Source organism: Paroedura picta, chromosome 14 (genome assembly GCF_049243985.1).
Source record: "Paroedura picta isolate Pp20150507F chromosome 14, Ppicta_v3.0, whole genome shotgun sequence".
NCBI lineage: Eukaryota > Metazoa > Chordata > Lepidosauria > Squamata > Gekkonidae > Paroedura > Paroedura picta.
This window is the reverse complement of record NC_135382.1, coordinates 6415712-6440711: the sequence shown is the minus strand read 5'-3', so window position 1 is coordinate 6440711 and position 25000 is coordinate 6415712. Positions and strand designations below refer to the sequence as shown.

Here is a 25000-nt window from a genome sequence, read left to right as displayed (position 1 = left end):
GTTTGCAGCGTTTCCCCCTCCTTTTGCTTTATAAAGCATGTCAAAGTGCCCAACCTCTCAACATATGCAAGTAGTTTGATCAAAAGCACATATATAATTTACTACATCTCTGCTTTATTAAGAACAAAAGATGAATACAAATTACCAAGTAATCCATATCGCAGATGTGAAAAGTGATTCAATGGTAGGGTTTTGTCACTGATGTCTTTAACAAACTTGACTGCTGTGTCTGGTGGGTCTCCATCGCCAGTAGTGGAAGTAACGATAACCACGGGGTCCTTTTCTCTTTTCAAGTCATACTACAAGTCAGGAGAAAGAAAATACAGTTTAAAGCATTACTGGACAGACATTTAAAAACAGTTGACAGAGATACACACAAAGCTAAATAAAAAATTCTACTGGGTTAAGACTCTGAAATGCACTAACTGTTCCATAGTATTGGTCTCTCATAGAATCATAGAATAATCTGTAAACCGCTGCGCGGTATAAATAAAAGGCTAAGGGATGTGAGGGTGGGCTCAGTCTGGGATGGGGGGGCAACAATTGGCCCCTTGGCCCCGGACTGATCAGTTGGGAGGTGCACAGCGCTTCCCGACCTGACCACACACCACCACCCCACAACATTCCCCGCCTTTGTTCAACTGCTGGGGACACGCCAGGTAGGCGCCTGGGTGGCGGAGCCTTCTGTGTGGGCCTCGGAGCTCCGAGGCCCACGTGGAAGCCGGGATAATGCCAGGGAGGAGGGCGGTTGGCGGAGCCATCGCCACAGGGCTCAGAGCAGACCCGCTGCGTCCAAGCTGCCTGCCCCACGCCGAAGCTGGGGACTCGGGAGGGAGCCACCTGGGCAGGGGAGGCTTGGGCCCTCAGGGCAGGCCCGGGCCGAAGCCAGTGACTCAGGCAGGAGAGAGGCGGCCGGACATCGGCGCGGACCTTGGAGCAGCCTGCTCCAAGCCCCGCACCAAAGCCGGGGACTCGGAGGGGGGGGATGGGTGGACTCGGGGGGGAGGGGGTGCTGAAGCCAGGGAGGGAGGGAGGGGAGCGGTGGGGGCTGCCCCGGCCCCTTCAAAGCCCGTCCTCCTCAGTCCCCTCCTGCTGCCATCTTTCACCTGCGGATGAAGACTTTCTTCTTTCATCTGGATTTCTCTCAGTAATCCCTCGTTTTTCTTGTTGTTTTTTATGCTTTTTAATGTGTACTTTAATTTTGTTTAAATTGTTTTAACGGCGTATTTTTGTTTGGTTTTTCTTATTTGTTCTATTTCTGTACTGCTCCTCCCTCCCTGTTAGTGGACTCAAGGCAGTTTACAATAAATAATAAATAATAATCATGTAGATCAAACCCCCCACCCTCTTAATGGTTTTAATGATTTTAAAAATATGTTCCTGTTCTGCTTTTTAATCTGTTAGTGATATTGGTGGTCCTCAAAGCTTCACCAGCTATAAAACTGCTGCCAGTCTTCGCCTCAGTGACTGATGAGTAAACAATCTGATGAATGAAGGACCATTTTTATCCATTGTCAACCTACTTGGATATTGAAATGTTCTAGCAAGGCCTTGCTTGGCAAACCCTATTTTGTGCAATGGCTACCTGTAACAAAGGCCCTTTCAGCACTGGCCCAAGATCACAACATTCCCAAAAGGCTTGAAAAGGTACCATTTCAGTAGCCTTTTTAAAAAGGCTGCCAAAACTGATTTACACTCTTGCCCATATTTCCCATGAATTACATCCTTCTCTGCTGAACTCTAGTTTATGCTTCTTTATTTCTGTTGGCTGTTTTTTCAGATATTCTACTGAGGGTTTTTAAAAACATTTATATTGTTATTTTATTCTATTTACCAGTAGAAAAGCCCGTTGTGTTCTGTAATGTAACGGTGCTAGCTTATGGTTTGGAGTGGGTTTTCTGCCTCACCTGGAAGATGGCAACCCTAAGAGTCAAGGCAGGTTCTAGCACACCTAGGAAGTGTGGAATTCTGGAACATGAACTTAAGCATACCAGGCAGACTTACCTCCTCTCTGCAGTGTTTTATTGACCTGAAATAGGCCAGAGGGTGCTATGTGGCTGGTTGGGTGGCTGCAGAGGAATTATATCTTTTTGAGCTCCCGCTTTCAAATCCCAAGGAATATTTCAAACCCAGGGTGGCCAACCTCCAGGTGGGGCCTGGATAGCTCCTGGACTTCCTGCTCATCTGAACAATAAAGATCAGCTTCCCTGGCAGAAATAGCAGCTTTGGAGGGCAGACTTTAAGGCATTATGCCCTTCTGAAGCCCCACTTCCAAACTTCGCTTTCACTGGGCTTAGCTAACAGTCTGTTGCTTGACTGGTGATGGCTGCCCTTCTAAAGCCTGCTGGCAACTGCAGTTCCTGTTGTCTGCAAAGCCGAATCGTTGCCTAGTAAAACTGGAAATCCTAGTTCCCCACTGTCTACTTCCCAGTAAACCATTTGTGTACAAATTCCTAAGCCAATTCCACTTGAAATTCTGGATTACTTATGCCTTTTTCATAGGACCTTCATGGCAAATATGGATTTTTATGTATCAGGCCACAATATCATAGAATCACAGAATCATAGAGTTGGAAGGGGCCATGCAGGCCACCTAGTCCGACCCCCTGCTCTACACAGGATCAGCCCAAAGCATCCAAGACAAGTGTGTATCCAACCTTTGCTTGAAGACTGCCAGTGAGGGGGAGCTCACCACCTCCTTAGGAAGCCTATTCCACTGCTGAACTACTCTGACTGTGAATATTTTTTTCCTGATATCTAGCCTATATCATTATACTTGTAGTTTAAACCCATTACTGTGTGTCCTCTCCTCTGCAGCCAACGGAAACAGCATCCTGCCCTCCTCCAAGTGGCAACCTTTCAAATACTTAAAGAGGGCTATCATGTCCCCTCTCAACCTCCTTTTCTCCCTCAACCTATCTTCATAGGGCTTGGTCCCTTGGACTCAGATCATCCTCGTTGTTCTCCTCTGTACCCTTTCAATTTTATCTATGTCCTTCTTGAAGTGAGGCCTCCAGAACTGCACACAGTACTCCAAGTGTGGTCTGACCAGTGCTGTATACAATGGGACTATGACATCTTGTGATCAGGATTGAGCAAAGTCACAAGCCCCTCTGTCTCTCCAGCCTGTTGCTTGTTCACCATTCATAGTTACAGGGTCTAAATCAGTGGTTCTAAACCTGGGAGTTTGGACCCCTTTGGGGTCACATGACCCTTTCACAGGGGTCGCAGCAGGGCGAGCAGCTTGGAGGGGGGCGGCACTGCCACTGTTGCTGCGCCTCCTGCAGGCACTCGCACTTGGTCACCAGCCGCTCCAGAAGTGCCTCCAGTGCAGCACAATCTCCCACCAGGCACTCTAGGTGGCGGCGCAGCTCAATATGACAAGAGGTAGAACTGAAATGAGAAATCCCATAAAAAAAACCTATTTATATACAATCATGAACAATGCATCTTCATGCCATTCGGTTTGACTTCTGTGAAAGAACACTTGCTTAATTTTATGGTTGGGGGTCACCACAACATGAGGAACTGTATTAAAGGGTCATGGCATTAGGAAGATTGGGAACCACTGATCTAAATATTCCTTATTTAGATCTTCCTGCATTTTCCAGACTCACAGGACCCTTGCTGGTCTGTCTATCTGCACCAAAAAATACAAACTGTTGCTGGTAAGGAACACCTCAACTATTGCTGCTGATCTCTAGGCTATAAAGATCAGTTCTGCAGGCAAAATTTGCTGCTTTGGAAGATGGGACTCTGAGGCATTGTACTCTTTTGAGGCCCCACCTCCAAACCTCAAGGAATATTTTCAGCCCAGGGGTAGCCAATCTCCAGATGGGGCCTGGAGATCTCCTGGAATTACAGCTCATCTCCAGACTGTATAGATCAGCTATCCAGGCAGAATAGCTGCTTTGGAGCGTAGACATGGCTGTCACGCAAAATAAACATTTGAGGACTCCCACAAATGTTGTGGATTTTGTGCAGGGTTTTTGTGCAGCTGAAATAGGAGGCAAAAGAACCCCCACAACAGAACCCGGGCATCTGCACAACACCCCTGCATGGTAGCCCTCTAATGTTCAGAGTGGGAGAGAAGAATCACAGATCACAGAATTCAAGAGACATGCATGGCTTGGCTATGTCTTCCCTCCAGCAGCGAGGCCAGCCACAACAGTATTTTAAGTGAGAAGAGGCTTTTCTGCGGCCTCCCTGTCAGCCAACGGTCAGGCAGAAGGGGAAAACTTTCCCCCCTCAAAAGGGATGCCCACACATGCCCATAGACTCCCCTGTGCGACTCCCAGAAACACATCCCTCCCCTGAGTCAGGGGCTGTTAGAGGCTCCCTTGGGGTGGGTGGGTGGGTGCAGAATCCTGAGCAAGAGTATCAATTGCCCCTGAGGGGGGAAGATTCCACCATTAGGTGGCTTTGGAACGTTCCACATGTTTTCGGGGTGTATGGTCACAATTTTATGTATATAGATGCTTTACTGCTCTATAAGCTATGGTGTGGGGAAGTATGCAATATCAAAGGATAGCATATAATTGTTTCAAATCAAATCAAATTTATTTGATACAGCACTGTGGCCAGATAAAACAGATAGCGAGAAAAAACATTTAACAGTAAAAAATTGCAAAATCAGGGAGCCAGTACAAAATTTAAAATATATAAAATTGTATAATTGATGCGTACATTATAAAAAATGCATAGTAAAATACCTCTAAAAATCTTCACTTAAGCTTAAGTTCTTTCCCTTGTGCTAAGCACATGCGCACAAAATTTGGCAACCTGCTTAATAATATGGCCCCTACTATTCCACAGGAGGAATTTTACTTTTTCTTTGTTTGAGCTGGTGGAGGAATTCTTGAGTAATGGGAGGATGAATTTATTTCTCGCAGAGCTAAAAGTAGGGCACCTTAAGAGGATGTGTTCGATTGACTATCTCCCCGGAATTACAGGGGCAGAGTCTTTCAGCTAATGGGGTTTTCTTGAAGCGACCCACCAGCATGGCAGAAGGTAACGCAGAGCACCTAGCTAGTGTGAATGCTCTCCTATAGTATTTTGTTTCCAAATAGGAGAGATAGTCTGCAGAGGCTTGAATATATCTGGAACATGGTGGTGCACCATACCTAGGGGAGCGAGAAAGGTCAGTTTGACGCTCTGTGTCCTCAATCCTTTGTTTCACTACAATTTTCGCCTGATCGTATCCCAATCCAAGTAGTGAAAGCGAGGAAAAGCCTAATTTTATAATTTCCCTCTCGGTGGCCATATAATTGTTTCAAATAAAGAACAAACTGATAATAAAAAACTATTTCAACTGAGAGACAAACTTTGGATATCTAAAAGGAAGAGGAGAGGATGTATCAGTCACTTGCCCCCAGCATTCCAAATGTCTGAAAGATGAGAATTTTACCTTTTCTGACTCACTGATGCAATGTATATCAGCTCTGAATCCATGTTCAGGGGTTTGCTGGCAAATCTCTTCAGCGATAGCTTTCGCCTGGCCCTTCTGGGATGCATAAAGCAGCAGGAACCTCCTGTTTGTTTCACAGCACATCTTTCAAAAGCCACCTATATGGCAAAACAGAAAGGTTAGATGCTGATTGCATAGATTATAACCAATTCCATGACCAGCCCCTTTCCTGCCTAAATAGCCTGCGTATGACCCAGTTCTTCCAAAAGCAACATTAAGGCTGAAATCCTGTGCTTGCTTACTTGGAATGATGCCCCATTAAGCAAAGTGCGACCTGTTCCTGAGTAAACACATATAAGGCTGCACAATTTGTACGCAAGGCACCATGATCAAAACAAAGGGAAGAGTTGTATTCACAAGGAGGTTGTAATTCAGAAGAGCCTTAAGGAAGAAGCACAGTTCACACACACCTCCCAAAACAACACAGCAAGGCCTTCTTGTGGCTGCCTTAAGAGCAGTCCAGGCAAGTTCAACCTAGCCTTAGTTCAGGGTTAGTCTTGGCAGTCAATGTAGCTTAGTGGCTAGAATGTCATCCTCTGACCGAGGAATGCTGGACTAAAATTGTCATTCTGCTCTCTGGATGCCTTGGACGTTCTCAGCCTAACCAGGGGTGCCACCTCTGTGATGAGTAATTCCTGGAGATTGATTAGGGAGGGAGGAGCCTGGGGAGAGGGGGTTGGGGAAGTGGGGGCATTAGAGAGTTATAATGCTATGGTGGGTATGTGCTCTAGGGAAGGTGATTTCTGTCACCTCCAGTCATCATCTAGAAGTTACAACTTGATGCTTTGCTAATCTCTCAGAGTGTGGAAGGATATTCATATATGCCACCCTGAACTCCTTGGAGGAAGGGAGAAAGAAAAAATACACAAGAGTTATTCAGGCTTAATTTACTCCAATAGAGCCATGAGATTTTAAGTTGCTAGCAGAACCCCCCATGACCTGGATATGCCTTCAGTTTAGCTAGGATCAATATATGCACCACTGGCCTCACCTGGGTGCTTAGCATTTCATTGTCTCTCAAGCATCTTTCTTTTTAGCAATTTCCAAACAGTCAGAATTGCAGGAAAATATTGCAGAAACATTTACCCCTGTAAGCATCTCCGCACTTGGCACAGCACACTCCTATGCAGAGTTACTCCAGCCTGAGCCCACTGAAACCCACAGGCTTAAAATGGAATAGCTCTGCAAAGAACTTTCTGAATCCCAAGGCTGGCAGGCACAAAAGACAGGCATTCCCCATTCCCTTTGGCAATGACACTCTTTTTTCTTCGCAGTCTCCCGTTTAATATTCTTCTCAGGGGAAAGCTCCGAGCAACTCAAAAGCAAACTCAGAACAGATAAATGTACTTACTAAGCGATGTACAGAATTAAAGAAAACAGTGTTTGTCTGGATATATGGACGATGTTTCAATGTACCTTCCCACTGCCCAGTGGTTCTATGTACACCACTTGGAGGATGGGTAGAGTTCAGTCCATGCTTTGGGGCTGAATATTCCTTCCTCTTTTAGAGAAAATGCTTAAGAACAAAGCTTGAACCCTTACTCAAAGAAGTACACACTCCTCAGATGCTGTACTCCACAACACAGAGACAGTGGCAAAAGAGTATTTGTTGAAAAAGCAATTCAAGGACGAAGCATCTCTGAATGCATGCTGGGAAGGGCAGAGGATTTCCAGCCCTGGGTTGGGGAATTCCAGGGGATTTGTAGGTGCAGCCTGCAGAGGGCAGCCTGCAGAGCCAGATATAATAAAATCAGAGTCCAAGCATGATTTTTGCTATATATTCTCTGTCATGTAAGAAGAGTCTGACGAAGGGTGTTCGCACTCGAAAGCTCACGCCTTGAATAAATCTTTGTCTTAAAGGTGCTAATGGACTCTGATTTTACGGCTACTCATTTGAATTTAGCCAGATATAATAATGCCCAAATTAGACATAATCCAAAGCCTCCTCCAAATTTCCTCCTAGATAGCAGCTCTCTGTAGCCTGGAGGTCAGATGTAATTCTAAGAGCTCTCCAGCCCCATATGGAGATTGGCAAATTTAGCAGAATAATATTTATATTAGGTAGGGAAATTTTATTGCATGTGGCCAAATGCCATTACACAATTGAGCTAGATAAATATGATAACCAAGATAGCATCCCAAACATCAGACAAGCTTCTTCCTACTCAGATGGTCATAAATGTTATTGTTAAAAGGGGACTCATCCCCTCCCGAATAAAAACAGACTACAAATCTATAGATGTTCGGTTTCAAGCACCACTTTTGCACATATTTTCCTGGAGGCCAGAGAATAGAATGGAACATGGTTGGAACATATGGGTTGACATCCACAAGAAGGAAGATTATTTTCTCCTCAGCTGTGCATGAAGACAGATTGGCTAAAATAGCTGCAAGAAGTTTATACTGTGGTCCCCAATATAGAGAACAACACAGCATTTAGAGAAGGAAATTCCTAACATCCTGAGAAGTTAATTCTTTGACTCCTAACGTACTTGCTTGCAAGAGGAACATCCTGTTAACATGGCAGATTGCATGATTGGAAAACTCACTATAAAGTCTCTAAAGGTTCTAAAACATGTTAGACAATCAATGGGCTCGGTTGTGATCCGCTTTGAGAAAACTGCTACTTTATATAATAAAAACATATTACATCTGAATTTTATTTATGGAACTCCAATATATAAAAGTATAAAAAACATAAAAACAGCAAGGAGTAACACAAGTCACACATATGTAAGTTAGTTCTGTCCTAACATCCAAAGACCGAGCACATTTTGACCTATACAGGTCTTAGGTCAGGTTCTCAGATTCCCAACTCCCATTTCAGGTTGGGGTTTTCCTCCCCTTTTTGTTTTTTGGTAATCAGCTTTGAGTCACTGAAGCAGTAGGCAGTAGGTGCAAACTTAAATGGACTCCGGGGAATGGTAGAGGACAGGAAGGCCTGGAGGATCATTGTCCATGGGGTCGCGATGGTCGGACACGACTTCGCACATAACAACAACAATCAACTTTGAACCATTTTTACCAGGAAGAGAATTTGGAGTCCAGTTTGGAGCCCATCCATGGCAGCATCCAAGGTGCATGCTCATTCATGCAGTTTGGAGCTAACTTGGGGAAATCCCTGGGAGTCTATAAGAAAAGAACATCTACTGACCCTGGTGCTATCATTCTGTGCTCACTTCGGCAGCACATATACTAACAGTATATACCTGTGTCCTCATGTCAAGAAGCTACGGCACTCTTAGAATCATAGAATCATAGAGTTAGAAGGGGCCATAAAGGCCATCTAGTCAAACCTCCTGCTCAAAGCAGGATCAACCCTAAGCATCCTAAAGCATCCAAGAAAAGTGTGTATCCAACCTTTGCTTGAAGACTGCCAGTGAGGGGGAGCTCACCACCTCCTTAGGCAGCCTATTCCACTGCTGGACTACTCTGACTGTGAAAATGTTTTTCCTGATATCTAGCCTATATCGTTGTACTTGTAATTTAAACCCATTACTGCATGTCCTCTCCTCTGCAGCCAACAGAAACAGCATCCTGCCCTCCTCCAAGTGACAACCTTTCAAATACTTAAAGAGGGCTTATCATGTCCCCTCTCAACCTCCTTTTTTCCAGGCTGAACATTCCCAAGTCCCTCAACCTATCTTCATAGGGCTTCATAGGGCTCTTCATAGGGAGAACTAGTCTTTAAAAAAAATGATTTTGAACAGTCTCAAATTTATAGCCTGAAATTTCTACTTCATATATAAGGCTTCAGCATTGCCGAGACACATTTTCAGAGCAGGATCAATCAAAAGGCCTCTTTTGGTGTATGCAGAATTTTAAAATGATCAGACCACTGTGGATTTTGCAGTTTTAAGAGTCTTTTACAGAAGATAACTCAAACTACATGATGTTTCTACAGTGATCAACAGGGGAACTGTCGACAGACCACTGGAACGTGTGAGGCTTTTCCTCAGCTCTGACAGCCTCCCAATTATGTTACTGAGAACCAGAATAAAATATAAGAGAGTTTACACATCTTGCTTAACTCCTCGACTTATTAATTTATCTCAATTTTTTGTCACCTCTCCTACCAAGGAGACCAATATATAATATTAACACTAATAAATGCAATTATGTAGCTATCATCATTGAAATAGCCCAAAAATGTACTTACCCTCCAAAGGCCAACCAAAAGAATTTAGCCTTGCATGCCATATGGAAACCAGTCCAGCAAGGCGTTCCATACTGGAGGGGCCCCAGCTAACCAAGCCATCCTGAGGCCAGGGACCTGTAAGAGGCCCTCTTAGTCAATGATCAAAGGGAGTTCTCTCAGCCCCACCTCCCTCACAGGGTGTCTGTTGTGGGGAGAGGAAAGGGAAGGCGATTGTAAGCCGATTTGAGACTCCTTCAGGTAGAGAAAAGCAGCATTTAAGAACCAACCTTTCTTCTTCAGTAATATCATGGCTCTCTCAACCTCACCTCCCTCATGGGGTGTCTGTTGTGGGAAGGAAAGGATAGGCGAAGGTAAGCCGCTTTGAGACTCCTTTGTGTAGAGAAAAGTGGTATAAAAGAAACAATTATTTTTCTGTTCTGACTGAGCATTGTAAGCCGATTTGAGACTCCTTCAGGTAGAGAAAAGCAGCATTTAAGAACCAACCTTTCTTCTTCAGTAATATCATTGCTCTCTCAGCCTCACCTTCCTTACAGAGTGTCTGTTGTGGGGAGAGAAAAGGGACAGTGATTTTAAGCCACTGACTCCTTCAGGTAGAGAAAAATGGCATATAAGAACCAACTCTTCTTCTATTATAGGATCTGAGAAGAAAATGTCTGAACCCTAATCTGAGTCAGAAGACTGTTTGCTCTTCTATCATTTAATGAGAGGAGATGGATGGTGCATAACAACTGCGTCTGTTAATTACTATTAACATTCCACAATTAAGAAGCATACATTTACACAGCAGTCTCCAATATATTTATTCCCTTCACTGTTTCCCCCAGAATTAAACCCAAACAAATGCTGACCATATAAACTAAGCTTGCCATTCCAGTTTGGCTCTTGCATCTGTCAAACAGCATTTATTATGCTTACATTAATTTGCTGCTCACTTTACACCTGCAAGTATGGACTGGTAACCTCCATTTCAGTCTATCGTGCATACACATGAAAACCTACTCCTTGAATATCAAATAAATAAATAAATAAAGTTGTTGATCTTAAAGGTGCCACTGGACTCAAATTTATTTAATGACTATTAGCAGATCTGGATTTTGGTATAACATTAAATGTGTGCAAATCTATAGGGGGAATTAAATGTCATTTCTTTTTAATGAATAGTGAATAGCAATAACTTTTTTGTTATATGGCTGTCTTTTTCTGATCAAACGGCCAGTTGGCCTTAAAATAGGATAGGATAGCGGAGCCATAGTCAAACTGGTGGTCAAACTGTAGCTCTCCAGGGGTCCATGGATTACAATGAGTACGTGCTGGCAGGGGCTCATGGGAAGTGTAGTCCATAGACGTGTGGCGAGCCATAGGCCACTTCTACATAGACCAAAAAAATGGCATGAGGGGAGGATTCCATACATGCTCAGCTGGGCCTCCACCATTTGACAACCGTCTTCCCCTAATCAATTAAGCTAATCTCCCCACAGCGAATGCCCCGGCTCACCAGCCAAGTGGGAGGCCTAGCGACCACGGGCTTCCTTCTGGGAGGCGGGGGAGCTCCTGACGCCTCCACAGCCGCCACTCCTGTATCCGGGATCCAAATCAGCTCTCCGCTTCTCGGGGAAGCCAAGCTGTGGCGTTCCGGAAGTTCATTGACTACGACTCCCATGAGGCTTTGCCAGGCTGGCCAATTGGCCAGGCCTTATGGGAATTGTAGTCCATGAGGATCTAGAGACTCAAAGCCGGCCGTCCCTACATGATAAAATCAGAGTCCAGGAGCACCTTTAAGACCAACAAAGGATTTACTGATTGGCTGCTCTCTCTGCCAATCAGAGTGAAAGGGCCGGTGCTTAGTATATGGTTGCGTCATTTTGTCAAATCAAATAAACCAGTCCACATGAAAGGTCGTAGAGAAAGCGTCGAGCAAATTAGTTTTAGTGCCTTTTCTGGGAAATTGTTGTCTTAATTTTTTAAGTTTAAGATTTTATATTGTAATCTTTCATACCATTTTAAATTGTGTGATTTTATATCCCACTCTGAGCCATCGGGGAAGGACGGGCTAGAAATAGAACAGCCCACTAATCAATCCGCGAGGGCGCCATGGCGCGGCCCAGAGGAGACCCGTGATTGGCCAGCAAGTGGGCGCTTGGAGGCGAGGTCGGGCAGTGGCTCACCTCGGAGACTACGGAGTGCCCGAAGGTCCATATTTCTTTCCTCTCCGGTTGCGCGTGCTTGGGCGGCAGAAGTCCTTGGGCGGCGTCGTGTCCCAGAAACGAGTAAGCGGGCCAGGGAGGGAGGGAGCTGCCCGCGAGCCTTCCCTTCCGCCTGCCTGCCTGGGGGTCCCGCAGAAGGGCAGCTTCTGCAGACGACCGGGCTTCGGGCCTTGTGACCCACGGAGGCCCCCAAATCGCCAGGAAGGTTCCCAGCCTGGAGCATCCACTGACCGGGGGGGGGGGGGGTAGGATGGACTGGCAACCACACCAACGTTCTCGGTCCTCATCCGCGCAGCCTGTGTAAAACGGAGCACACTTACTCCTTCCTTGTTGTGCACACCTCATTCCCCCGTTTTTGCCATTCTGCTTTGTATAATCTGGTATTCTTAATTGGGGGAGAAGCTTAGGAAACGACACACAGTACTGGAACCTCCTTTCTGGCCACTGAGAATTTTCTGCAGCCCCCCCAGTTTATGAGGTTTTAAAAGGCGTGGCACACATTCACTTTCCAGCCTTCCTTTGATGACCAAAAGGACATGATCAGCTTACTTTGAAAGCACCAGGAAAGCAGAGGTTCTCAGAAAACTGAATTATGTGGCTGTGACCAGTCTTTTGAGGCTGCCTGACACATACACTCAGCTCTAAATATGAAACCTCTTGGCTTTACTTTTCAAAGTATTGTGATGTGGCACTTAAGACAGTTGGCTTCAGATCTGGGAGACCCAAGTTCAAATTCTTACTTTGTTATCAAACATAATGTTGACTAGTCACACTTTTTCAGCCTAGTCCACCATACTGTAGTGTGAAGATAAGATGGAAGGGAGAATGGTGTAAGTAGATTTGGATTGTTGTTAGGGGAAAGACAGGTTATAGATGAAGTAAATAACATGCCGTTCTGAGTTTCTTAGGGGTTGGGCAAAATAAAATGTATAAAATATATTATGTTGTAAATTGCAGGAGAAGATGTTATAGTAGTATTTCAGCATATTTTTTGTTTTCTTTGCCAGGGAACCATATTCACAAAGCTGAAATGAGATGGCCCTGATAAATTTTAAATGTTTCCGAGCGCTTACTTCCAGTGTACAGGCCTGCAGACAGCTCCTAGCTGGAGGGAAAGTTATATACCGCTTTGGTCCAGGAACAGGACTATTGTGCCACTATGGCCCTTCAGCTTTGCAAACAGCATGTTCGGTAACTAGTGCGCTGGCCATGGTTTGTAGAAATTATCATTTAGAGCTGGGAAATCCTTCCATCTCCATCACGGGGACAGTGAATCTCCATAGAGAGACAGGTAATCAGTTCAAATCAAATAGCAAACAGATTGAAGAACAGGAGCTTTTGGAGAAGATAAACAATTGCCATTCATGTAAAGACATTTTCAGCTTTGTTAACTCTCAAGAAGGTTTAATGGACACCAGAGTGGCAGCTGTACTCCAGCGGCTCTGTGAAGTTCAAGCAGAGGATGGGAAGCCAAAGCATTCTCAGGATCTGGCAGAGGACACAGTCTTCCAGTCCCTTTGCTTCTACCTAGAACAAGAATCCCCAAACCTGTCTGATGCTGGTCTTGTGAATTCACTGAACTCCTTGATAAAGTTGCGTGTGGACCCATGGAGTACCCTGGTAGTTCGTTTGATATTGGAGAGCCAAGAACGTGTCAGTAAGGGCCAGCTAGCTCTCAGAGATTTGTGTGTTCTTGCAGAAGGTTTATTGGATCTAAAAGGTCCAGATTGTATAATGCTGGAAGAAATTATGGATCAGGTGCAGAGTACAAGCCTCGCGGACTGGGAGCCTGATGAAATGGCCATGGTGTACAGAATTCTGCAGTTGGGTGTAGGAAAGAGAGGGAAATACCAAGGCCTGCTGAACAAAATGAATCATTTAACTGTGAGTCAAGTTTCTAGGTTCAGCCCCAAACTGACAAGTACAGTACTAAATGCTCTGGTGGTTCTTGATCAAACGCAAGCTATCCCCCTGGTGATAAAGCTTTGTAGATATTCTATCCGCCACATTCCCTCTTTCACAGACAATGAAATTATTCATGTGCTGGAGGCGTTCATTCATTTTGGACACCATGATCTGTTCTTCACAGAAGCCCTAGAAAGACATGTTGCTAAACACGCCTTTACCATGCACCCCAAGGTGGTCTCCAGAGTCATGCAGTACTGCAGCAGGAAGCGCATCCTTTCCAAAACTATCTTCAATGCAGTGGCAGAAAGTTTCATTTACAATGCAGATCGTTTTACCACCACTGAAATTGCTGAACAGATTATCCCATTTGGGAAACTCAACTACCTGCCGCCACGTACTTCGTCTCTCTTCCGGAAACTGGAACGAGTGCTCGGCACTCGATATGCTCAGTTCCAGCCCCATGTCCTATTGAATCTGCTTCACTCCTGCACCCTGGTGGAACGCTACCCACTGAATTTTCTGGCAAAAGTATTTAGTCCTTATTTTTTGCAGCAGTTGCAAGGTAAGCATGTTAGTTCGACTTCTCTGGCATCCTGTTTACTGGCTTTTCAAACTGTTTATAGGTGTTTGGAAGCTCTCCAGTAGAGTGATTCCCGTAGCAGAGAGCTGACTGGAAAACAGCTTGGGTCGTGTTGCTTATAATGCCAAACTATAGTTGAGCCCAGGCAACACAGAGCATGGCACTTTGTTGCTTGGTAGTAGTGACCATGTGATTTTGGACTTTATGATCTTGCAAAAGAGAAAGGCTGTACGTAGTCACACGTTCGGGCTTGACTTCAGGAGAGCAAATTTTAACAAACTTAAAAGTTATGTAGAATCTCGTGGTCAGAAAAACTTAAGGAGATGAAAGTTCAAGAAGGTTGAGAGTTTCTCAAAAGTGAATTGCTGAAGGCACAATCGCAGACAATTCCCTTGAGAAGGAAAACTGGGAGGATCTTAGAAACCAAGATGGCTCCATAAATAGCTTTCAAAAGAATTGAATAATAAAAATATAAACAAATAACCAGTGCTTTTAGGGAGTGTTAGAAAAGCTAAAGTTCGGTATGAGCTTAGGCTAGCAAGAAATGCTTAAATAAGAAAGGTAGTTATATTCAAAGTAAGAAAAAGAATAGGGACATGGTAGGACCATTGCTGGGACCAAGAAGTGACATTGCATCAGGTAAGGCCTCAACTGCTCAATTCATACTACTCTTCAGTCTCCTCTTGTGAAGGGAATCGTGCTAGACATGGCAAAAACATTTCATGTGATGAGGGATGGGAGTTGTGGCCTAGGATCATTGTAGAATTAGTCTATAAACACCTAGCTTCTTTAAATGAAACCAAATCTTCTGGGCCAGATGAATTGCATCCAAGGCTACTAAAAGAACTTGCAGATATAATTTCTGAACCTCTGTCTATTTTGACAATTTTTGGAGAACAGGTGAAGTGCCAGAAGATTGGAGGTAGGCAAGAAGAGGAAGAAGAAGAAGAAGAAGAGTTGGTTCTTATATGCCACTTTTCCCTACCCGAAGGAGGCTCAAAGCAGCTTACAGTCACCTTCTCATTCCTCTCCCATACCGTTTATACACTGGGAACTTCACTGCCTCAGCTCCCATGCAAGAGCACAAATCGGGGGCGGATGAGGTGCACCAGGCCAAATGGTCCCCTTTGTGGGTCCAAGAAGAGGTAGGGCAACCTGCCATGATTAAAACTCCAGCCTGCAGCCCAGCATGAAACCTCCAGTGCATAAACAGTCCCAATGTCGCCATCTTCAAGAAATGTCGCCATCTTCAAGAAGGGGAAAAAGGAGGACCTGGGTAACAACCAATCTGCCAGTTTGATGTCTATAGCTAGCAACCTTTTAGAACAAATCATCAAACAGTCCTTGAGAAGCTAGAGTGGATGGCTCTAATTACTAAGAGTCAGCATAACTTTCTCAAGAAGTCATGTCAGACTAACCTTATCTTTTTTTTAAAGAAAATTACTATTTTGCTAGATCATGGAAATGCTGTGGACATTGTTTGCCTTGATTTCAGTAAGGTTTTTGATAAGGTTCTGCATGATATTCATATTGGCAAGTTGGTAAAATGTGGTATGGATCCTATTACTGTTAGGTGGATCAAGAACTGGTTGACAGATCATACCCAAAGAGTGCTGGTAAATGGTTCATCATCTTCTTGGAGAAGACTGACAAGTGGAGTGCCTCAGGTATCTGTCCTGGGCCATTCAACATATTCATAAATGATTTGGATGAAGAAATAGAGGGGGTGCTTATAAATTTGCAGATGATATTTACTGGGAATGGTAGTAAACACAGCAGAAGACAGAATCAGGATACAGGATGATCTTGACAGGCTGGAAAACTGGGCTAAATTGAGCTAAAACAGTTTCGCAGGGCCTGCAAAAGGGAGTACTTCCACTAGGCATAACCAACAACATCATCAGGGCCCCTGCTCCCCCCTAGAAATCTATCAATGCATTCTGCTCTGGACCTGTTTGGACTGCTACAATTACCATTGTTACAATTATCAGTGTTAATAGTATTAATGTACTGCTTATCTATATGTTATGGAAAAACAAAGTTCCTTGTATTGTTTTCTGCATTTTATGTAAACCGCCCTGAGCCTCTGGGAAGGGTGATATATAAATAAAATAAATAAATAAAATGAATTTAAGTAGTGAAAAATGTAAAGTTCTGCATTTAAGTAGGAACCATAGAAATAGAGTTGGAAGGGACTTTCTGGGTCATCTAGCTCAACCCCTGCAATATGCAGGACACTCATAACCCTCATCCACTCTAACCTGCCACCCCCTTCACAGAATCAGCCTCTCTGTCAGATGGCTATCCAGCCTCTGCTCCATCCACTATATCAGCGAGCCGTGGCCCCATGCTGGGCCGCGGCTCCCTCTCTGACATGTTCTTGCGAAACCCGTGCTGAGACTTATAAATCACAGGTCTCTGTTCCAGTTGTTCAAGGACCAAGTGTTTGATGATTTGTTCCAAAATTTTGCCAGCTACAGATGTCAAGCTGATGGGTCAATAGTTACCTGGATCCTCCTTTTTCCCTTTCTCAAAGATGGGTAAAAATCAAATGAATCACTATAGGATGGGTGAGACTTGTCTTGTAAGTAGTACATGTGAAAAGGATCTGGGGGTCTTAGTAGACCAGACACTGAATATGAGTCAGCAGTGTAACTCGGTAGCCAAAAAGGCAATCGGGATTTTGAGCTATATTAAAAGAAGTATCACGCAAGGTGATGTTCGCATTTTGCTCTGGTTTGACTTCATTTGGAGTGCTGTGTTCAGTTTGGAGCGCTACAACTGAAGAAAGATGTAGAGAAATGAACGTGTCCAGAGGAGAGCCTCAAAGATAGTGAGGTGTTTGGAGACTAAGTTGTATGAAGAAAGGCTGTGGGCACTTGGTCTGTTTAGCCTGGAGAGAAAGCGACTACGAGGTGATATGATAACCATCTTCAAATACTTGAAGGGCTGTCATAGATGGAGCAGACTTGTTTGATGACTGGGGAAGGCACTGGCAATCCATCCCATATTGAGTCTGCCATGAAAACGCTGGAGGGCGTCACCCCAAGGGTCAGACATGACTCGGTGCTTGCACAGGGGATACCTTTTTATATAGTAAGGTTATCAGATTGTCCCACTTTTGGAGGGACATCTGGGGGCACCTGGCAAATTGTACTTATGTTGAAATTAAAAATATATATTACTATACTATTTTTGCATTCTATGCGTTCTATGGACCTTATGTGGCGAGATGTTTGTTTCCAGTTTTCCTTCTGTGCAGCACATGCTGTTAGCAGAGCAGCGCAGTGGAGACTGCAAGGCCGAGTTGTTTGCTACCAATCCATGTGCCAGAGTTCTCTGAAACCAGTTGCTTTGAAAACCTCAGGAGTCGCTCCACCCTTATCAGTGCCTACATATGATGTGCTGTCAAGTCACAGGCAATTTATGGGGACCCCAAGTGCATAAGCACAATCAGAAGCTCTGCTGGTCAAAATCCTTCCTGCCCCCACCCTCTTTTTTAAAAAGAGGTACCATGCTGGAGACCCTTTTAGGGTTATGTCTGCCCTAACCTTAACCTTGGTTACCAAGAAGCAGAATTCTCATCTTACTGACATACAAACCCTGGATGAAAAGCAACCTGATTAGCATTAACCATGGCTGTGACTGGTGTGGAAATATTTTCAGTTATGATATGATGAAGGGTTATTTCAGCCTGCTCCAGGAAATGTGAGCTTATTAACTTCTCTGGGTAGAAATTTAGGGGATCTATTCCACCATTTTGTTAATGGCTTAGCACATTTGATAACTGCTTGCCTCCCTCCCCTTCCCCCTCCCCCTCGGAGTCTATTATTACTTAACTGACAGATCACTGTAAGCTATGATGTCACTTGTGTTTTACAAAGAACACACGATACAGTCTCCTTATGAGGCCTCTCTGTCTCTGTATTCTAGCTGCAAAGCCTGGCTTGACGAAGTCTGTCCAGACTCAGTTGACCCAGCTGTTTCTAACTGTGGCTGTAGAATGTCCATCCTACAAGGTATGAGAAAATGCTAAATCACTTTGTTAGCTCACATCTATCTGAATATATTTGATATTTCCTAATAAATGAATAATAATAATTTTATTGGTAATTTTTTAGTGAGTCCTATGGCCTGTTACATTTTGGTGTAGTGGTTAGAAGTGCGGACTTCTAATCTGGCAAGCCAGGTTTGAATTTGCGCTCCCCCACATGCAACCAGCTGGGTGACCTCGGGCTCACCACAGCACTGATAAAGCCGTTCTGACTGAGCAGGAATATCAGGGCTCTCTCAGCCTCACCACCTCACAGAGTGTCTGTTGTGGGGAGAGGAAAGGGAAGGCGATTGTAAGCCACTTTGAGACTCTTTCGGGTAGAGAAAAGCGGCATATAAGAACCAATTCTTCTACTTCTACTACTATTACTGCTGCATATTTTGAGATACCACTTGCCATAATAAAATCATCTATCTTTGTCTGCTTGCTGGCAGGGGGTGGGGTAATATCGCCATCACCTTCACGCACCCTCTTACTCACCCTTTTGCCACCTCCCATTGCAAAAGTCCTAAAGCTCACAAGTGCTTAAAGCTCACAAGTGAGAGGCTGTTATTGTCACAAATAGGCAATGAAAGGAACAGTCAGGAGGACAGGATATTAAATAAACAAATGATGTTCAGGGGAGAAGAGAGACATAAAAGCTCGCTGCAGTCCCGTCCACTGAGCTTATTAGTGTTAAGGCGTGTTGAAGCAAAACAAACTGAATACAGCAGACAAGGAAGAATTCCAGACAGGAAAAAAAAGAAACAAGAGTTGCTAACTATAGATAATTGGCTTCTTATCTTCAGTATAGTTAACTCCCCCGGTGAGCTCCAAGGTAAAGACTCTCTTAGTTGACGGCACTCTGTTCTCGAAACACAGCAGAATTTAAGTATAAATGAGTCCTACCAGGTGTTTAGAGTTCCAAGCTCGGATGTAAAGACTCAGGGTAAATCAGGTGGCACCAACGATAATACAAGCAACTCAAACAAGCTCCAGGAGTTAATTAGAAAAGAAAATGTGTAGGAGAGCCTCTAGAAACGCTGCTACTGCTCCGTCGCCATCTTGGTTTCTGCTGCTGCTGCTGCTGCTGCTGCTGCTGCTGCTGCTGCTTCTACTACTACTACTAGTGATGCTAAGACCCTTCCAGAAATGACATATGACTTGTGAAAGCTTTCTTTTCTTCCTGCTTTATTATTTGTTTCACAGGCATCAAAGCCCCTGGTGGAAACAGGCTTGGCTCAGTTTTCATTTCCTGTTTTTCTAGGGTCCCAATCTGCTTCCAAAATATCGAGTCAAGTCCTTTCTTATGGCAGGCCATTCACTGGAGTCCTCTGTAGACATTCACTTCTACAACCAAGTCAAGGCTGGCCTGGTTGACCTCTTGGGGGCCCGGATATATTTTGCCTCCCACGTGTTGACCCCTTACTGCTATACTATAGGTAGGTATGAAAAACAAACTTTAGTGTGGCTGCCTATGATTGTTTTCTTTGGTTTTTTGCAATGTTTTTTTATGTGCATGTGAACGAACTGACTTGTCAGGCCCTCCTGTTCCCTCCCTGGGGGTTGGGGGGAGGATGGAGAAACCCCATGGCCACTTCAAGTCTGTCCCTTTCCTTCACTCCACAAACTGGGCACCCACCTGCCATAAGCAAAAGTACCTCCTTAAATGGGGTCTTGTGTATAGTGGCTGTTTAAAGGCTCTGCGTAATCACTGGGCCTCCCACTAGGCGCATACAAGTTAGTCCGGAGGCCGCTTATTGCAGCTTTCTGTGTTCAGTCTGTTGTGCTCCAGGGCTTCCCCATCACCTCTCTTCTAATAGCAAGACTGAATAGGCACAGGCTGTTTCAGAGCCCAATCTTAAAGCATTCAGAATATAAATGGCAGTTTAATAAGTGAATGAAAGAACACACATTTTCTGTTTAATATTTCAGGTTGAGCAAGTGAACAGATAAAGGTGAAAATATGCAGTCCTCTTTCTTTACACAATGTATTTCCTACAGATATTTAATTAGGCTAGCTTTGCTTCAGCATTCAGTGTTTTAAAGATCATAATTATCTTCCCATTGTTGGGTCTTCGCTGCATTCTGTCTGCTGTGTGGACAAGATGGAGTGGCTAGATAAAGCTTAATCCTTCATGGCACATATACTGTCCAAAGAACTGCCCAACATGGAAGAGTAAGAAAAATAGGAAGATTTTTCTTTGGGGCCAGAAAATTTATACCCTACTGTGTCCCCCTTCTGGGGGTCGTTTGGATCCCCAGGAAGAGGTTACTGTTTTGCCATTTGACTCTGTCCCCAGCAGTACCTTAAGAAACCAACAACACATGGGGAGGATATTTTTATTTGCTTATTTCCTTGTTTGTTTATTAGATTTTTAGGCTGCCTTCCTGGCAAGTGAGCTTAGGGCAGTGTAGAACATTATATAAAATGCAAGATTAAAAGAGATAAAGTTAAGTTTTAAAATTAATTTAAATAAATAATGACAGGTTAAAACAGCAGCAGTAAGCCCACAGATAGTCTATTATAATTGATAGAATTTTCCCCAAGTTTCAGGTTGGTTTGGGAGTGAATTATTGTGTAAATAGATGGACAGATCGGTAGGTAGGGCCATAAATATGTAGGTAGATAGGTGTTAACTTTGTCCCCAACCGAAAGGCTGGTGGAAGAGCCCTGCAGAATTGTGCTGACTCCAGCGTGGCCCTGTTGTACTCTAGGAGCTCATTCTACCAAGTAAGGACCAGGACGGAAAATGTCCTGACTCTGATTGAGGCCAGACTAAGGTGACCAGATTGTCCCACTTTTGGAGGGACATCTGGGGGTATCTGGCAAATTGTAATGTTGAAATTAAATAATATATATTACAATATTATTTTTGCGTTCTATGCATTCTGTGCAACTTTTTGTTGCTCCATATAGACCAAATTTTTAATCAAGAACCCCCCCCCCCCCGATCAATGGTGTCCCGCTTTACCAATGTTAAAATCTGGTCACCTTAGGCCAGACCAACCTCCTTTGGGGGCCAGGAGCCACCAACTGGTTGGTATTTGAAGAACAGAGCATTCTTTCAAGAGTCATTGTTCCCTTCATCAGATCCCTTTTGGATATGAAATTGCAAGCAATAGCCATCCTTTGGCCAGTTCCATTGGCGTAATCAAGCATTTGAGAACCTCAGATTGGGAAGCTTGTTGGCTCTTTTCTCCAGCCCTGCTGCCTTCTGCCACCTACTAGAGGGAAGTTGTTCTCCTCTGCATGGACAGAGAGCAGTCATAATGATGGAAATTACTAGGGTGAATCCTTGGATGGCGGGAGTTTCCCCACAGTATAAATTGATGCTGCGTTCTTTCCAGAAAAGTCTGCAGTTTGCATAAACTGAAACAAAGTCTTGTTGGGCTGAGAGGGATCACTTGGGAGAAATTGCACAAACAGCTACATGTGGCTCAGCCTACAAGAGTGCTATGCCTAGTGCTTAGAGTAGTGGTTCTCAACCTTCCTAATGCTGCGACACTTCCTCATGGTGTGGTGACCCCCAACCATAAAATTATGCAAGTGTTATTTCACAGAAATTAAACCGAAACTGACCAGTGGTGTGAAGATCCATCATGATTGTATATAAATTGTTTTTTTCCTGGGGTTTCTCAGTTCAGTTCTGCCTCTTGTCCCACCATACCGATATCGCTCTTTTCCACTGCTCCAGACAAACGAACGCTCTATCTCGATCTACCTGCAAGGCTGTTGTGTGGATGGTGCCCCCCCAGTCAAGCTGCTTGCCTGGCCATGACCGCTGTGAAAGGGGTCCCAACCCCCAGGTTGAGAACCACTGGCTTAGAGGCTTGAGGGAATGAGGTCAGGTTGAAATATCCCCCCCCCCCACACACACACACACACACAAATTCCTAAGAGACATCAGTAGAAACTTTTTTCTACTCTGCTCATTCCCCCTCTGTTCCAGTTTTTGGCCTGTCAGCTATTCCGAAGTGGATTGACTGCAGAAATATTACAAAGGTAAGCCTTTGACCTTCTTGCTGGGCTGAGGTTTGAAATTTCACCATGCACTAAGGCTGTTATTTAGCAGAACACAGCTTTGGCCAAACCAGCTGCCAGTAATTCCCCATTTCATGTACCAAGAATAAGAAACGTGTGTTCTCCTTCAGTGGGGGAAGTCCTCCACGCTGGTTAGGTCACACCTCCTACTGCTCCTTGCAGGGTAATGCAAATTAGCAAGCCTTCTGGGATCATGGTAGGCTGACCCCTCCAGTCCTGTTGCCCTGCAAGCTCCGAGTAGGATCTTAGAAGCTGAGCTCCTTGATCTGCAAAACAAAAAGCAAACAGAATATGCAAAATGCCTCCACTAAGAGGAAAACAGCCTCAGGGGCAGAATCTCTAGAAGGAAGGAAAGATCAAATCAGTTGGAGGCAAAAGAGGCTGCAAAAGCCCAGGAACGGTCATGCTGAATTCAGGGAATTCATGGAAGCAACTTTCATCTTCGTCAGCTCCATCGCCAGGCTTGCAGGCGGAGAATTCCCTCACCCCCGTTCTGGCTGAGAAGGGAGGGGAAGAAATCACCTGGTCGGAGGCGACCGCATCTCCTCTGCCTGAGAAACGCGACGCCCCGGGCAGAATACAGCTGCATCCAGGACCAGCACTGAGAGATTATAAGAGCAGGCTGCTAATGTGTTTGTAACAGGAACTGTGACTGGGCTGGGAGGTGGGGCAGCGGGGCCCCTCTTTCTACAAACCTCCCTTGCTAAAGCAGAAAATATGGTGAATGCAGATAACACCAGCATGCCGTTTTTTCCCGCCATTTTAGCACCCTCACTGGCAGACTGGGGAGGGGGGGAACAATGGCAGACTTTGTGGATTCCACAGTCATTAATTGCTCCTCCACAAGCCCAGACTGCAGTCAGGGTGCAAGAAAAGTCCCTCCCAAAATAGATGGAGGGAATCCAGTTCCTCCCCATTCCCAAGTGAAGATACGGATTCCTCATCCACTAGAGAGAGCAGGGGATCCAGAAAGAGAAAAAGATATGTTATGAAAAGTTGGTTTTCATGTTAATATTGCTGTTCATGTTTAAGTTCAATAATTAAAGAAGTTAAATGATTCATAAAGTTGGTTGGATAAGAACATTATTGGTTGGAGCTTGGCTATTCCAGGCCTGGGGTCAGACTACCACGATCCCAGAAGGCTTGCTAATTTGCATTACCCTGCAAGGAGCAGTAGGAGGTGTGACCTAACCAGCGTGGAGGACTTCCCCCACTGAAGAGAAGAAACCTTCAGGTAGGCCAATGTTTTGTTCCGTCTTACGGCACAACCATATCAAAAATAAATGCATCTAGTTCTGATTTCTTCTGTTTCCTTCCTCACACCAGATATTGAGATTAAACTTGATGAAGAAGGGTTTGTGCTGCCCGCTGTACAACACAATGAGGTGAGGCAGAGGTAAGCCAGGCTTGGTTTTGGGGGCCCTTGTCTTCATCATGAACCTGTTCTGCAGTGACCTCCTCATGGATCAACTGCAGTCCTGAATATGTTTTAACTGTCATTTTGTGTGAGAGGGAAGTAGTATAGGAGTTTCCTGCTCTTTCCTCAGCTTTCAGCACTGATTGGATGAATGGGCAAGTCTGAATGGCACCAGGTGGATTTGGCCATCCTCAATTGGTTAGGTCTGTCAGCTGCATTTGATGTGGTTGACTATGAGTTGTTGGTCTACCGCCTTGCCGGAACAGAGGTGTGGGACACAACTTTGCACTGGATCCAAGATCAGATGCAGAGGGTGGCAGTGGAGGATGAGCTATTGTGCTCCTGCTCACTCCCATGTGTAGTTCCGCAGGGCGTGGTGCTCTCCCCTACTCTTCTTCATGCACCCTCTAGCACAGCTGGTCTGGAATTATAGACTGGGTTGTCATCAATATGCTGATAATACCTAGCTCTATCTGCTTATGGACGGGCGCCCTGATCTCTCCCCGGAACCATTCTCTAGATGTTGGGAAGCCGTAGCTGGGTGGCTTGAACAGAGCCGCCTGCAGCTCAAACCCTCCAAAACGGAGGTCCTGTGGCTGGGAAGGAGGGGGTCTGATCAGGCAGCATGTTTGCCCCTCCTGGCAGGGACACAACTGTCCATCATGTCACAAGCCAGGGATTTGGGGGTGACCTTGGATACCTCATTAACTTTGGAGGTCCATGTCAAGAAGGTGGCCAGCCAGGCATTTTTCCATCTTCACCAGGCATGGCTACTAGCACCCAACCTTTCCCCTAAACACCTATCCACCATGATCCATGCAACAGTCACCTCCAGAATTGATTTCTGTAACTTGCTTTACACGGGCCTGCCCTTGACCCTGACCCGGAAATTACAGCTGGTGCAGAATGCGGTTGCTGGGGTCCTCACTGAAATATCTTGGAGGGCCCATATCCAGCCTTTGCTGAGGCAGCTGCATTGGCTGCCAATTATGACCCAGATCAGGTTCAAGGTCTTGGTTTTGACCTTTAAGGCCCTTTGCGGTTTGGGGCCTACATATCTGAGGGACCGTCTCTTGCCCTATGTCCCTTGCTGGTCTCTGCACTCAGCTAGTACCAGTCTGATGGTTATTCCTAGCCCCAGGAATGCTTGCCGGGCCAGGGCCAGGGCCTTTGTAGTCCTGACCCCT

The 25000-nt window shown here is 44.9% G+C and overlaps 2 protein-coding genes across 10 annotated transcripts in view; one reads left to right on the top strand and one right to left on the bottom strand.

Moving 5' to 3' along the window:
- Positions 1-11386, bottom strand: part of MTRR (5-methyltetrahydrofolate-homocysteine methyltransferase reductase) — a 53729-nt gene extending 42343 nt beyond the window's left edge. For 2 of the 3 annotated variants that reach the window (XM_077310928.1, XM_077310930.1), the window contains exons 1-3: positions 11122-11385; positions 5408-5565; positions 146-299 (exon numbers count right to left, since the gene is read on the bottom strand). In XM_077310928.1, coding sequence (XP_077167043.1) covers positions 146-299; positions 5408-5551 — 298 coding nt within the window. In that variant the 5' untranslated portion in view covers positions 5552-5565; positions 11122-11385. Of the gene's footprint in view, positions 1-145; positions 300-5407; positions 5566-9626; positions 9741-11121 lie in introns of all 3 variants that reach the window. The other variant, XM_077310929.1, reaches the window with a different exon arrangement.
- Positions 11387-11520: 134 nt separating this feature from the next.
- FASTKD3 (FAST kinase domains 3) overlaps positions 11521-25000 on the top strand; it is a 39251-nt gene continuing 25771 nt past the window's right edge. For 3 of the 7 annotated variants that reach the window (XR_013226660.1, XR_013226659.1, XM_077310772.1), the window contains exons 1-5: positions 11734-11893; positions 12838-14300; positions 18252-18337; positions 19619-19793; positions 23723-23781. Coding sequence is in view for 5 of the 7 variants with exons in the window: in XM_077310772.1 (XP_077166887.1) it covers positions 12866-14300; positions 18252-18337; positions 19619-19793; positions 23723-23781 (1755 nt within the window). In the remaining 2 variants the exon portion in view is untranslated. Of the gene's footprint in view, positions 11894-12837; positions 14301-18251; positions 18338-19618; positions 19794-23722; positions 23793-25000 lie in introns of all 7 variants that reach the window. The other 4 variants (XM_077310771.1, XM_077310768.1, XM_077310770.1 and 1 more) reach the window with 2 other exon arrangements.